Source organism: Pristiophorus japonicus, chromosome 8, assembly GCF_044704955.1.
Source record: "Pristiophorus japonicus isolate sPriJap1 chromosome 8, sPriJap1.hap1, whole genome shotgun sequence".
In the NCBI taxonomy this organism is placed as follows: domain Eukaryota; kingdom Metazoa; phylum Chordata; class Chondrichthyes; family Pristiophoridae; genus Pristiophorus; species Pristiophorus japonicus.
Window position 1 is genome coordinate 36,028,068 of NC_091984.1, and position 15,025 is coordinate 36,043,092.

A 15,025-nucleotide genomic window follows, 5' to 3' on the forward strand; every position below is an offset into this window, starting at 1 on the left:
CCACTTTGGTAAGAAAAACATATGGACAAAGTATTACTTAAACGTTGATGGCTTGAGAAGTATCGATGTACAGAGGGACCTAGGTGTCCTTGTACACCAGTCATTCAAAGCAAACATGCAGGTGCAGCAAGCAGTTAGGAAGGCAAATGGTATGTTACATAGAAACATAGAAAATAGGTGCAGGATTAGGCAATTCGGTCCTTCGAGCCTGCACCACCATTCAATAAGATCATGGCTGATCATTCACCTCAGTACCCCTTTCCTGCTTTCTCTCCATACCCCTTCATCCCTTTAGCCGTAAGGGCCATATCTAACTCCCTCTTGAATATATCCAATGAACTGGCATCAACAACTCTCTGCGATAGGGAATTCCACAGGTTAATAACTCTCTGAGTGAAGAAGTTTCTCCTCATCTCAGTCCTAAGTGTCTTACCCCTTATCCTTAGACTGTGTCCCCTGGTTCTGGACTTCCCCAACATCAGGAACATTCTTCCTGCATCTGTTAAGTCGTAGTTCGGGTGGTCAGCTGCATTCGACAATAATCGAGTCAGACGCCTTCAATCTTTACGCCCTTATTGAAGCAGCTTCGGACCTGTTACCAAACTGCCAGCACAGAGTCTACAGATTCCGGGGCAAGCAGACAAAAGGTCTGCCTATCCTCACAGACGCATCCTTTTTATTCTTACAAACCGCAGGAAGTATGGCCCGCTTCATCAATCACAGTGTGTTACTAGGGCTTCATGAATTGACAGCCTGTTTATCTTTAGAACATTTTATGCTTTTACGAGCGGAATTGTAACAAGCAGAATTGCTCAGGGACACCAAAACCTCCTACGTGCTAGGATAGCTTAGCTTAATCACGCGAAGCAGATGTCATGGTCATGGCCATGGCCATAAATCCTTGTTTATCAGTGATGGTCTCACAAGCTACTTTGCCCACTACTTTCTCACGGGAAACTAGGTCTGTCTTTTCTTATTTTCTTATTGATTCCTAGAACCATTTTATTAACCCTTTCATGATTCTTCCACATACATTCACACATCTAACCTGTCCAGTCCCGTCAGAATTTTATATGTTTCTATGCAATCCCCTCTCATCCTTCTAAAGTCCAGTGAATATAGGCCCAGTCAGTCCAGTCTCTCCTTATATGTCAGTCCTGCCATCCCGGGAATCAGTCTGGTGAACCTTCACTGCACTCCCTCAATAGCAAGAACGTCCTTCCTCAGATTAGGAGACCAAAACTGAACATAATATTCCAGGTGAGGCCTCATTAAGACGCTGTACAACTGCAGTAAGACCTCCCTGCTCCTATACTCAAATCCCCTAACTATGAAGGCCAACATACCATTTGCCTTCTTCACCGCCTGCTGTACCTGCATACCAACTTTCAATGACTGATGTACCATGACACCCAGGTCTCGTTGCACCTCCCCTTTTCCTAATCTGCCGCCATTCAGATAATCTGCCTTCGTGTTTTTGGCACCAAAGTGGATAACCTCACATTTATCTACATTATACTGCATCTGCCATGCGTTTGCCCACTCACCTAACCTGTCCAACTCACCCTGCAGCCTCTTAGCGTCCCCCTCACCGCTCACACCGCCACCCAGCTTAGTGTCATCTGCAAACTTGGAGATATTACATTCAATTCCTTCATCTAAATCATTAATGTACATTGTAAATAGCTAGGGTCCAAGCACTGAGCCCTGCGGCACCTCACTAGTCACTGCCTACCATTCTGAAAAGGACCCGTTTATCCTGACTCTCTGCTTCCTGTCTGCCAACGAGTTCTCTATCCACGTCAGTACGTTACCATGTGCTTTAATTTGCACACCAATCTCTTGTGTGGGACCTTGTCAAAAGCCTTTTGAAAGTCCAAATACACCACACCCACTGGTTCTCCCTTGTCCACTCTACCAGTTACATCCTCAAAAAATTCTAGAAGATTTGTCAAGCATGATTTCCCTTTCATAAATTCATGCTAACTTGGACCGATCCTGTCACTGCTTTCCAAATGCGTTGCTATTTCAGGCTAACCGGTCTATAATTACCTGTTTTCTCTCTCCCTCCTTTCTTAAAAAGTGGTATTACGTTAGCTACCCTCCAGTCCATAGGAACTGATCCAGAGTCACAGACTGTTGGAAAATGATCACCAATGCATCCACTATTTCTAGGGCTACTTCCTTAAGTACTCTGTAATTTCCTGCCTAATAAGGATTTCCTTCAGTTCCCCCTTCTCACTAGACCCTCGGTCCCCTAGTATATCTGGAAGGTTATTTGTGTCATCCTTCGTGAAGACAGAACCAAAGTATTTGTTTAACTGGTCCGCAATTTCTTTGTTCCCCATTATAAATTCTCCTGAATCTGACTGCCTATGTTTGTCTTCACTAATCTGTTTCTCTTCACATAGTTATAGAAGCTTTTGCAGTCAGTTTTTATGATCCCAGCAAGCTGCCTCTCATACTCTATTTTCCCCCTCCTAATTAAACCTTTGGCCTTCAGTGCAAGAGGATATGAGTACAGGAGCAAGAATGTCTTACTACAGTTATACAGGGCCTTGGTGAGACCGCACCTGAAGTATTGTGTGCAGTTTTGGTCTCCTTATCGAAGAAAGGATATACTTGCCATAGAGGGAGTGCAGCGAAGGTTCACCGGAGTGCAGCGAAGGTTCACCAGACTGATTCCTAGGATGGCAGGACTGTCGTATGAGGAGAGATTGGGTCGACTAGGCCTGTATTCACTAGAGTTTAGAAGAATGAGAGGGGAATCTCATTGAAACATATAAAATTCTGACTGGGTTGGATAGACTGGATGCGGGGAGGATGTTTCCCCTGGCTGGGAAGTCTGGAACAAGGGGTCACAGTTTCAGGTTACGGGGTAGGAAATTTAGGTCCGAGATGAGAAATTTTTTCACTCAGAGGGTGGTGAACCTGTGGAATTCTCTACCACAGAAGGTTGTGGAGGCCAAGTCACTGAATATATTTAAGAGGAAGATAGATAGATTTCTAGAAACAAAAGGCATCAAGGGGTATGGGGAAAAAGCGGGAATATGGTATTGAGATAGAGGATCAGTCATGATCATATCGAATGGCGGTGCAGGCTTGAAGGGCCGAATGACCTACTACTGCTCCTATTTTCTATGTTTCTATGTCGAGCATGATCTTCTCCAGGCTTGCCCGTACCCCGCCGGTCAGTTGCTACTGCGTGCAATTATGAGCCACCTTGCCCTGCAAGAGAAAGGAAAGTGTGACAGTGAGTGTGGTGCAATATGTTTGGGCGATGTGCCTGTCATGGTTGATTAGCTGGCAGTGTGGGCAAGGTGTGAGATGTGAGTGTGAGGCTTGCAGCAATGGTAAGTGGGTGAGGTGAAGTTAAGAATGTGAGGCATGAGTCGTGATTGATTAAAATTATTGGTAGGTGAGTGATGAGGGTGTGATGCATTGAGGAGTGTGTGAGGCTGGTGGTGCAGTTGGTTGCAGAATGCTTTTGAAGATGCATTCACCGATCTTCACTCATATGAGGTCATTCAACTTCTTTCGACACTAGATCCAGGTCCTCGGAATAAGACTGCTGGCAGTGAGCACTTCGGCTATCTGCTCCCACTGCCTTCTGACTGTGAATCTGGAGAGCCTCATGGCCCTTGTGGGAAGAGGACCTGCCTCCTCCATTCTACCCCCTGCGCTAAGGCCTCTAGTACTGTGTTGGAGAACCTTGTTGCCCTTTCTCTACCCTGTTGAGCCATTACTGAGTGACAGTTGCCTTGGCGAGCACTTCCAGCAGCTGCAGAATGCTCCTCAACTTTGAGAGGTGCAAACTGCCTTTAAAAGTGGAGGCTCACACAAACTCGGCCCCCTGCTGAGCACTCAGCCACTCAGTGATATGTCCTTACTATACAGTATAAATGCACATGTGGCCCATGCTTGAGAGAAGGTCAGTCTGTGACCTGTCCTTTATTCCTTAGCACTCCAAGGTGGGTGGAGCTTCCCCTTTAGTACCTGAAGGCCCAGGTTAAGAGTGTCTCCCACCTAGTGGTCATTGTTCTCACAGTGTACAACTTAGGTCAGATTATACATGGGTTACAATGAATACATGACATCACCTCCCCCTCAATGTCTTATTGGGATCACAGGTTGAGTCTCTCTGGTGGTTTACGCTCTCTTGTAGAGCGCCAGAGTTGGGGCTCCGGTTGTTGGGCGCTGGCCTGAGTGTCTGCTGTTTGCGGTGCCTCAGGCCTATCCAGACTGCCCACAGTGACTGGGCTCTCCTCCCTTTGGTTCCGGTGTTCGGTCACCTGTGGTGGAGTGAACTCTATATCGTGTTCTTCCTCTGCTTCTTCTATGGGGTTGCTGAAACTCCTTTTTGTTTGATCCACATGTTTGCGGCAGATTTGTCCATTGGTAAGTTTAACCACCAGAATCCTATTTCCCTCTTTGGCAATCACAGTGCCTGCGAGCCATTTGGGCCCTGCAGCATAGTTGAGGACAAAAACAGGATCATTTACATCAATATATCGCGCCCTCGCATTCCTGTCATGGTAGTCATATTGTGGCTGGCGCCTGCTCTCGACAATTTCTTTCATGGTGGGGTGTATAAGGGATAACCGGGTTTTGAGCGTCCTTTTCATTAGCAGCTCTGCGGGTGGAACCCCTGTGAGCGAGTGTGGTCGGGATCTATAGGCCAACAGGAGGCGTGATAAGCGTCTTTGTAGGGAATCCCCTTGGATTCTGGGAATCCCCTTGGATTCTGAGCATCCCCTGTTTGATTATCTGCACTGCTCGTTCTGCCTGGCTGTTTGAGGCCGGCTTGAACGGTGCCATTCTGACATGGTTAATTGCATTGCCTGCCATGAAGTCCTGGAATTCAGTGCTTGTGAAGCACGGGCCATTGTCACTGACCAAGACGTCCGGTAGACCGTGGGTGGCGAGCATTGTCCGTAGACTTTCAACCGTGGCAGAGGATGTGCTTGAATTTAAAATGTCACACTCGATCCATTTGGAGTAGGCGTCTACTACAACCAAAAACATTTTTCCCATGAAAGGACCTGCGTAGTCCACATGGATGCGTGACCAAGGCTTGGCGGGCCATGGCCAGGGGCTAAGGGGGGCTTCCCTGGGTGCATTGCCCAGCTGGGCACACGTGTTGCACCTACGAACACAAAGTTCCAGATCTGCGTCTATCCCTGGCCACCAAACATATGACCTGGCAATTGCCTTCATCATGACAATGCCCGGGTGCTCATTGTGGAGTTCTTTGATGAACACCTCTCTGCCCATCTGGGGCATGACTACGCGGTTTCCCCACAGTACGCAATCGGCCTGAATTGAGAGTTCATCCCTGCACCCGTGAAATGGTTTAAATTCCTCAGGGCATGCCCTGTACGTGGCTGCCCAGTCCCCATTCTTGACTAGAGACAATAGCAGGTCTCTATTTGTCCAGACTTTAATCTGACGGGCTGTCACGGGTGAGCCTTCGCTTCCGAAAGCTTCAACAGCCATGACCATCCCAGCATGCTCGGTAGCCCCTTCAGTGGTGGCTAGTGGAAGCCTGCTGAGTGCATCGGCGCAGTTTTCGGTGCCCGGTCTGCGCCGAATTATTTGGTCATAGGCGGCTAACGTGATACAATGCTGGTTGAATACATGACACTCAGCAGCGCTTTCAGTGCTGGGCTGACGTAACAATCATGTTAATTAGCAGGCAGCATGAATGCCACGTGCAGCCTATATTACTTTCAACAGGCGCAGGCCGATCGAGCATCGTGATCCCCGTGCAGAGTTAAAGGAGGAATGGATAAAACGTTTGGGTCTAACCGAATTTTTAGTCCCAAACGTTTTATCCATTCCTCCTTTAACTCTGCTTCAGCTGCTCCCTCTGGCAAATCATTCCACTCTGTAAATAAATTTAGTCTCTCCTCTCTCTTGATATCATTACCTCTTTCCCAGTGAAACGTTTCAATTGATGACTCCTTGGCACTGAATTCACAACCAAAGGAAAAAAATGTTTCCCGATTCACCCATATAATTTAAAAAACCTCAATTAAATCGCCGCAGTCTTCTCTCCTCCAGTGGAAATAGCCCCAGTATCACTGCCTTACTGATGCTGAAAATGTTCACTAACATTAACAGCGTTTAAATCCAAATCTGAACGTTAAAAATATAATGGCCTAGAAATTGGGTTGGGGTGGTAACAATCTCGCCAGGCGCAGAAGTATCGCCCCTCGCGATAAATTGGGGTTACCCCTGTGCCGCGTAGCACTGCCGCGTACGAGGAGCTCTTCCCTGAATTAAAGGGAAGGGCCTAAGCTGCATACTCTGCATACAAGGAACCCTCCTACTTGGACCACCGGGGAGTGGTGGTGCTACGCGATCAGCCCAGCACTCAAGCAGAGTGCTGGGCTAAGCAATTGCAGCACCGACCCCGCGACCAGAGCACCACTGGAACGGGAAGCAAAACGGGAGTTTTTTTCCACCAGCAGCCAGCCACCTCCCCTTTAAATTTTGCCCCAGTAGCAGCCGGCCACCAGGTACGTGCCCCCTGAAGCTGTCACTATCATCGCCCGGCACAGCTTCAGGGGGCGATACACAATTTAGGTGCCAGGGCGCTAATGGGCCAACGCGCAGGGCGATGACGTCACGATCTTCGGGCGCAGGAGATTGGGCACAGCGCTGTAGTGCCGCCGCTAAACTCCCGCCTAATTTAGCAGGGTCGGTAGCGGTGCCGCTCCCAGTCACAAAGTCATTTGTGCCCCATTAGGGGTACTACCGGGAAGTCGCAAATGCACCCAATTTCTCCCCCAATACATCTTCAAACCAAAAAAATTGTAAACTTTTCGAATGGGCAAGCAAAGTCTTGATTGACGTGAAAGCAGCAGAGGACCAGTTAAAGATAAATACATGAGTACACCTGGAGAATATACACTTTAAGTGGTATGGGAGGGGAGAGTCCCATCAGTGGCATCATGACAGCATGGACATTTAAGGAATGATTTAAAAGGGACGTTGCCTGTATGATTCTCCGCTTTGGCAACCAGGCTAATCCATAAAGTGCACGGAAAATACTTGCATTCAAAGAATGAAGATGACCTTAGAGGGTACATAATCTATCTTTAAAGTTTTGTCAGTCATTATTAAAAACTTAACATAGGCTGAAAAATATTTCTATATTAACTCCTATGTAAACCAATATAATCACATACACCCACATAAATTGTAAGAATAGTTTAGGAAAGATGAATTATTTTGTAACTATTCCTATTCTCACTGTTCCCAATTATGTGTTTACTGTTTGCAGTCCTTGCCTGCCAGGATTTTAACTCTGGCTCATTACCTGAGAAAATCTGATTTTGAATTCAAGGAGGTAAATTCAATTTATTTAGCAGTTCAAATGAATTAGTTGTTCATCTATATTTAACTATTCTCTTTTTGCCAGTTTGAAATTGCAACTATTGATTCAGACATTCAGCGAGAGTTCGGACGACAAAGAAACCACCTGGAGAAAAGCATTGCAACACTACAGAAAAAACTTCTGAAGGACACGGAGATTCACCGTATTGACAATGTCCGTATCATGCAGGTAGGAGATTTGAACTGTCAGCATCTGAATATTGGACCTTTGTAGAACTGGCTATTATTTTTACTTTACAATCGCATAATATAAAGATGTCTTTTGGATATGTCTGGTTCCTCTGTAGCTTTCGTCAGGTCATACATTTTACATCACATGAACTCCAGCAATGGTCTTCGGGTTCAGAATACCTGAAGCTTTACATTTTTCTATATAAAGCATGTGAGGTAAAAGTCAAATTCACTCTCTCCTCAATTTTCCAATGGAAAATTCAGCATCAACATCATTATGTTGAAGTACAGGTTGGACCTCTCTGGTCCGGCACCCTTGGGACCTGACCGGTGCTGGACCAGAGAATTTTCCGAAGCACGGGAGGTCAACTAGTGACAATGCTGCTGACAACAACCCGGACACAGAAGCCTACTGCGCAGCATTTGGTCGTCCAGAATCATTCCGTTTTTAAAATCCTCAGGCCCAGCTTCAGCGCCTCAGTCAGCCGCCTGCCCTTCCCATCCCTTCCCTTCCCTTTCCTTGTCCAGCCTGCTTACCTCAATCAATACCAACACCTCAAAAAACGACAAACATACACACAAAAAAAACTAGAGATTGGAGATAAAGTGGAGGATAAAGTCAAGAAGAGACTTCGGCCCTTACCCATGATCCTATTCCCGGCGCCAGTCCATGTGTAAGCCGTGAGCAGAGCCTGACTGGTGGAAGCGACAGCCTCCTCGCACTGAGACACACACACACACACACACACACACACAACAACCCCCCGAGACTGCAACGACCCACACACATAAATACACATAAACACACAGCGGTTCTTGCAGCATGGAGTGTGCGATGGATCCTGAAATGGAGAATCAGAGCCTACCTCCCTCACCGACCCCCCCCCCCCTCCCCCAGCCCACCCCCAGGCAGGTCGGAGCGCTTTGCACAATGCACAGGGACAGACACCCTCTGAGAAAGACAGAAAGAGACAGTGAGCTGCAGGAAGCACCATTGTACAACATGCACCAACAGCACCTGCACTGACTGACAGCCGCTCTAGCCAATCACCGCACACACTCACTGACTGACAGCCCCCCAGCCCAGCCCAGCCTATGCACTGCAACACCGCTTAAAGGGACAGTCCACGTCAGGACTGATGCCAAACCAGGGATGTTTCCAGGCTAAAGAGTCCCGGACTGGAGAGGTACAACCTGTACCCATTATATAATCCAATATGATATTAACACAACTGAATCAGCAGCCCAAGATCTAACCCTTAATCCATACATGAATTGCATGTACCAATGGGCAGATTTTCCTCTTTAATAATTACCTGGATAAATACAAAGGAAAATGTAATGGGGAGAATTGCACAGTCGTTAAAGAGCCTATCCAATGTACCAGCCATTAAAACTAACAGATGAAAAATTGGGCAGGATCCATTATGGGCTTGTGATCCTCCCCATACAGTTTTCTTTTAATGTACTCTGCCCAGGAGATTATTTACACTCGAACACAAGAAGAAAATCTGCCACTTCTAACTGGAATACACCCAGTTGAAGTCCCTCTGCAGAGGGTGATGCAAAATAATCTAGACCTGGCTCCAAGACCATGAGCGGTGAATTAAGTGTTGTGCGTAAATCAGGCGAGCGATGGGCAGCAACTAGTTGAAGGAGTCTATGACGGTCCTTATCCATTTTGGTTTGAGGTCCTTATCACAATGCGGTCAGCGAGCTGCCAATGTAAATCATGCTCCCCTATAGACACCTCGACGATCAGGAGGCGGAAAATTGGGTGTGGTGGCTGAATGTGAAAGACCTGCAGCAAACCCTTTTAGAGGGGAGGGGTTGAAGCATTGCGAGTGGAGAAAATGTCAGAGCAGTAGACAATATTTTGTAGAACATGTTCTGCAGCAGCGAGCATATTAAATTTGGAAGCCTTTAAAATCCATAAACGACTGCCATAAAATGCCCCCCCAACCCCCGGAACCCCCTCCTCTGAACTGCCTCTATGTTGTCAAACTGCTTGTCCAATATCCAGTCCTCGATGAGCTGAAATTTCATCCAGTTAAACTTTGGCAATTTCATCCAGTTAAAGACCAAAGCCATCATCTTCAGCAAACCCCCCCACTACAAACTCGGTCTTCAACCATTGTCTCAGGCTGAGCCAGCCTGCTTTCAACCTCACCATCCAGTTTGACCCCAAGCTCATCTTCTGACCCCATATAATTTACATCACAGCAACTGCCTACTTCCACCTCTGTAATATCGCCCATTCTGTCTCAGCCCATCTGCTGATGAAACCCTCATCCATACCTTTGCGCTCCAGACTTAACTATTCCTATGCTCTCCTGACCGGCATTCAATTTTCTGCGCTCCATAAAGTTCAGCTCATCTAAAACTCTGCTGTCTGTATCCTATCCTGCACCGTCCCATTCACTCATCACCCCTGTCCTTGCTGACTTATATTGGCTTTCCAATGTCTCAAATTTTAAATTCTCATCCTTGTGTTAAAACCTTCTCATTTCCTTATCCATCCCTATCTATGTAAATTCCTCCAGGTCAACAACCCCTCCAAATACTCTTTTCCTCTAACACAGCCTTTTGTGTAATCCCCGTCATTGGTGGACATGCCATGAACCACCTTGGCTCCACACTCTGAATTCTTTTCCTAAACCCATCTACATCTCCACGTCTCACTCCTCCTTTATGGCCCTTCTTAAAACCCACCTCTTTGACCAAGCTTTTGATCACTCCGTCTCTGAATCTCTGCATCCTTTTGTCTGATTATGCCTCTGAGAAGCACCTTGGCATGTTTAATGTGCTCTGTAAATGCAAGTTGTGTAAGGTGGCTACTAAAAAGAGATGCTGACAGGAGGGTCTGAAAGTAGATTAGATTATCAATTTATTTCAATGCAAACCATAGAATTTTAAAACGGTGAAAGATCATTTTAAGTGACATGACTGTTTATCATTATTGCTCATTAATATGGCCCCTTATGACTTGACCAAGAATAAGGAATCACTGGAAAGTTAAGCTCACGTCTTAACCTTCAAAGCGGTTGTTGTTGCACCATTGGGTTCCTTCATCAGTGAATTTTCTAATTCTTCCTTCTCTTTTGAGACACAGGATATTGTAATCATTTGTGCTCTACACTCTGCTGTTTTCTTTTTGTTAATAACCCATTAAACCAATTTCTAAACCAAGTTTTTTTCCTTTCTCAGGAAAATGTTGCTCTAATTAAGGAGATTAATGACCTGCGGCATGAGCTGAAAGTTACTCGAATCAAGGTACATGATCTGGAAGTAGCTCTTGGAAACTCTGGGAAGAACAAGAAACCATGTGCCATTGAATTTAAAGGTAAAATAAATTAATCTCACCTGTAATTCACAGAGAAGCAGAAAAGGTAAGACTGGGATATGCAGTTTATCCCATGTGTAAGATTTCTATGCTTGGATTAGAAGCATGTATGCCAGTATTCAGACCAGCCCTCATTTTGACAAAAGTGGCTTCAAATGAACAAATTTTACTTCAAAACCAAACCCATTGGGGGTGAAATTCAGTAGCGCCCTGTTTGGGGCGGTAATTTTTTACTCTGGAAACTTTAGCACCCGGTGAGATGGGTTGCCAAATGATGGCAAATTGAGCATTTTCACCCCAGGATTGAAGGGGGAGAGGCAGTAAACGTGGCGTTAATAGCCTCAGCTGGGCTGTGCAGTGGTGCTATTCACAGCCACTCGAGAGGTGGGCACCGGAGGAACTGGAGTGCATCGTCACGCCCGGCAACCAAATTTTAATTTGATTTTACGTTTTTTAAGTTTAATTTGTTTTAATTGCCGGTGCTTTTAGTGTCCCCCTTCCCTTTTATAGGGGGCACTGGGGAAAATTGTGATTTTAGTGCCCAAAAAAAAACACAAAAAAGAAAAACACAAAAAAAAACAAAAAAAAGGGGGGGAAAAAAAAAAGGGCCTTGTAAATGTCTGGAGTGTCACCCAGGTCGGGTGGCAGCGTTTAATGTTTTTATGTTTTGCAGGTAAACTCAAAAGAGTTTCACAGCCACTCGAGAGGTGGGCACCGGAGGAACTGGAGTGCATCGTCACGCCCGGCAACCAAATTTTAATTTGATTTTATGTTTTAAAGTTTAATTTGTTTTAATTGCCGGTACTTTTAGTGTCCCCCTCCCCTTTTATAGGGGGCACTGGAAGAAAAATTGTGATTTTAGTGCCCAAAAAAAACCCAAAAAAAAAAGAAAAACACAAAAAAAAAACACCAAAAAAAAAGCCTTGTAAATGTCTGGTGTGTCATCCAGGGCGGGTGGCACGGTTTAATGTTTATGTTTTTTCAGGTAAACTCCAAAAGAGTTTCACAGCCACTTACTCAATTTCAGCTGGGTTCCATTCAGCAATCAGCCTTCAATCCTTAACTCCAGCTCCATCTGGCTCTTGGGTGGTCATTTGAACCTGCTAATGCTCATTTTCAGCATTTCTGAAGTCATTCATTCATCTCTGGAGTTCAGGAAGGAACTGAAGTAGCTGCTGCAAATCCCACTTCAAGGGAGAAGGCCACGAGATTCAGCGGTGTGGCTCTGGAGGCATTGATGGTAGCACGAGAGTCCTTCCCTGTTCCCTGCCTCGGGAAGGCGGCCAGCACCGCAGGTTTTCCGTGCCACGTGGCAAGAGCTGGCCCGGGAGGTGTTGGCTAGCACTGAGGTGCAGAGAAGCCTCACACAGGGTCGCAAGAAATTCAGCGACCTACGTCGGGTGGTGAAGGTGAGTACAAGCTTCCACACCTCCGCCATACCAGCCTCTCAACCTCTGTCCGCGCACACTGTGCAAACCACCACTTCCACACCATTCAACCACCAAGCATCTGCAGATAGTCACTCTCACAGCCTCATCTCACGCCTTGCCTACATACATAGCTATTCAACCACGGAAGGCATATCTTCCGCATGCATTGCTGGATTCTTACTCACACAAGCTCCTTCCTTTTGCAGGCCAAGATGGCACATAACAGACAGGGGCAGCAGAGGACTGGAGGAGGGGAACCTGACCTATGACCCCACTGAGGAGCAAGTGCTGCGGCTCATGGTTCCACAGGTGGTGGGCATCGTGGCCGGCGGAGACATCGACCCTGCTGGGGGCAACAATGGTATCTTTATAACATCTCCTTCTCTCATAGCACCTCCCCTCCCCTCCCCCCCCCCCCACCCCACCAGCATGCTTCAGCACTTTCCAATCCCCTCTCCTTCTCCCATGCCATTTCCTTCCCCACACCAGCTTTATCACTTTCCAGCTCCTGATACTGTCTGTATTCCTTGCTCCATTCCTGCCCTACTGCCCTCACCTTAATGCGAGATTTGTGCCATTTATGCTTTCATAGAAGCAGGCAGAAGCTGTCCATCCTGCACCCGAGTCCTCCAACACATTGTGGAGGGAGATGAAGAGGAGGAGGAGACAAGCACTACGTCATTGCATCTCTCACCCACAGGCATCAGCTCAGAAACTGGCACTACACGTTCGTTAGAGGTTAGCTTAGTAGAGGAGTCTGCATTGGGTGATGCACCGGGACCTAGCGGAGCCATCTCCCCAGAGGGTGAGTTCGCGTGCGAGTTCTGCTCCACAGGACTCCAATGAGGACTTCAATGGGGAGGCATTCACACAAAGGGTAATGGCCGTGCACTCTTGACATCATAGGTCCAATGGCAAGGGTGCCCGAGAGGCTCTTGGCAGTGGTAAGGAGCATGGAGGAGTCCACCTCCAGCATTGCAGAGAGCTCTGCGAACACCCTGGAGGCCATCATTGCCAGTCTGCAGATGATGGTGAACTCCCAGAGAGACTGTGCAGATCCAGACCTCATGACGCACAGGCGGAAGCAACTCAACGTCTTAGTGCTGTAATGCAGACAATGGTTCATGGTATTGAAGCTCAGGCTGCTCTCGTGCAGTCTCAGGTTGATGCCACGTAATGCCTTGGTGCTGTCATGCAATCAGTGAGTGCTGGCATAGAGTCTCCGACTGCTCTCACACTGTCTCAGTTTGAAGCCACGCGTGCTCTGACTGGTGTCATGCAGTCAATGCCTGCCGGCATCCAGTCTCAGACTGCTCCACCACAGTCCACCGGGGATCTCACGGTGTCACAGTAGCCCATCAAACTGTGCTCCAGCAGTGGGGATGCTGAGGTGCTGCCCCGGGGGAGTGGCATTGTGTCAGTGGAGCAGGAACCTGCTGTCCTCTCTCAGGATGACAGCAGGTTCCTGAGCCCACCACTGCCACTCCGCCATTGCACTTGATGCTGGCCGTCACTCAGCCAGCCCAGACTGCCGCCGCCCAGTCTGAAGTGATGCAGCCTACAGCCTGGCCTTCCAGGTCCAGAGCTGGTTGAGGGCATCCTGCAAGGCCATCTCTAGTATCTGACCCTGACACAAAGCGGCCTTCCACCAGGCATGCTGCAGCCACAGGGGACACACTGTGAAGGAGCACTAGGTTAGTTAGACTGTTAGCGTTAGTGTTTTCTCTGAAGAATCACTCAACACTCAGGGTCGGTTCCAATGCTGAAGCAGCTTTATTACGCTCAGCGGGAAGGAAAAACTCAGGACCGTATCCAGGTTTCTCTTCACAGAACAAAGAGTTACATGTACCTTTATATGTTTTACAACAGTTACAAAACAGCTTACTGCAGTTACACAGCTCATCACGGCTGGACACAAGCCAATCATAACGATTATAGATTACATATAGGTTTTTTAATCCAATAGAATTCTCCTAGTAACCAGGGAACCATTGTCAATTTGGGTTGATCGATGACTTTATATGTTCTCTCCCTAGTTCTTTCATCTGGGAGAAATAATTGGTTTGTAGCCTTGTTTACAGCAAATGGTTTCCCTCTTATCTTTCTTCCTGGGGAATTAATTGGTTTATGGCCTTGTTCACAGGAGATGGCTTCCTTCTTATCTCTGCCTTCCCAGGCATTCCTACAGTGGGCCTCACAGGGTTATTGCTCGGTCAGTGAACGTTCAACAGTTCACAGTTTGACTACCTGATTTCCCATAATGCCTGGGCAGCCATTTTATGTGTGTGTCCATTTAAGCTTATGTGAGTTCTAAATATCCAGCAGGTGCCTAATGCCTAAGTCTATATATATCTTTCGACTCTCTACAACAATTCCCCCTTTCGGTAAAGGGACTAGCCCTAGTCCCCTTTTAACCGAAATACTGCCTTTATCTGATATTTGTGCACGGCCCGGTATTCCTTGCCTCAACGTGCTGGCCAGTCACGCGGTTTCAGGAGTTCCGGTTGCTCAAATCAAATTAACAAAGGCTAGCTCCTCCCGTCCCCTTATCAAACAGACTTGTTTAATATCCAGGGAACGGTGATTGGTCCGTTTCTGCCGTTTGTGGCGCCTGCATACCTGGCAGGCCATCACGCCCCATGTTATTGCTAAGATTAATTGTATTCCGACCAGTGTGTGT

At 47.1% G+C, this 15,025-nt stretch overlaps 1 protein-coding gene across 1 annotated transcript in view; it reads left to right on the plus strand.

Moving 5' to 3' along the window:
- The window catches only part of cfap57 (cilia and flagella associated protein 57), a 172,553-nt gene that overhangs the window by 140,639 nt on the left and 16,889 nt on the right, over positions 1-15,025 (plus strand). Inside the window, exons 20-21 of the mRNA XM_070886035.1 lie at positions 7,427-7,570; positions 10,780-10,915. Of these exons, the coding sequence (XP_070742136.1) occupies positions 7,427-7,570; positions 10,780-10,915 (280 nt within the window). The remainder of the gene's footprint in view (positions 1-7,426; positions 7,571-10,779; positions 10,916-15,025) is intronic.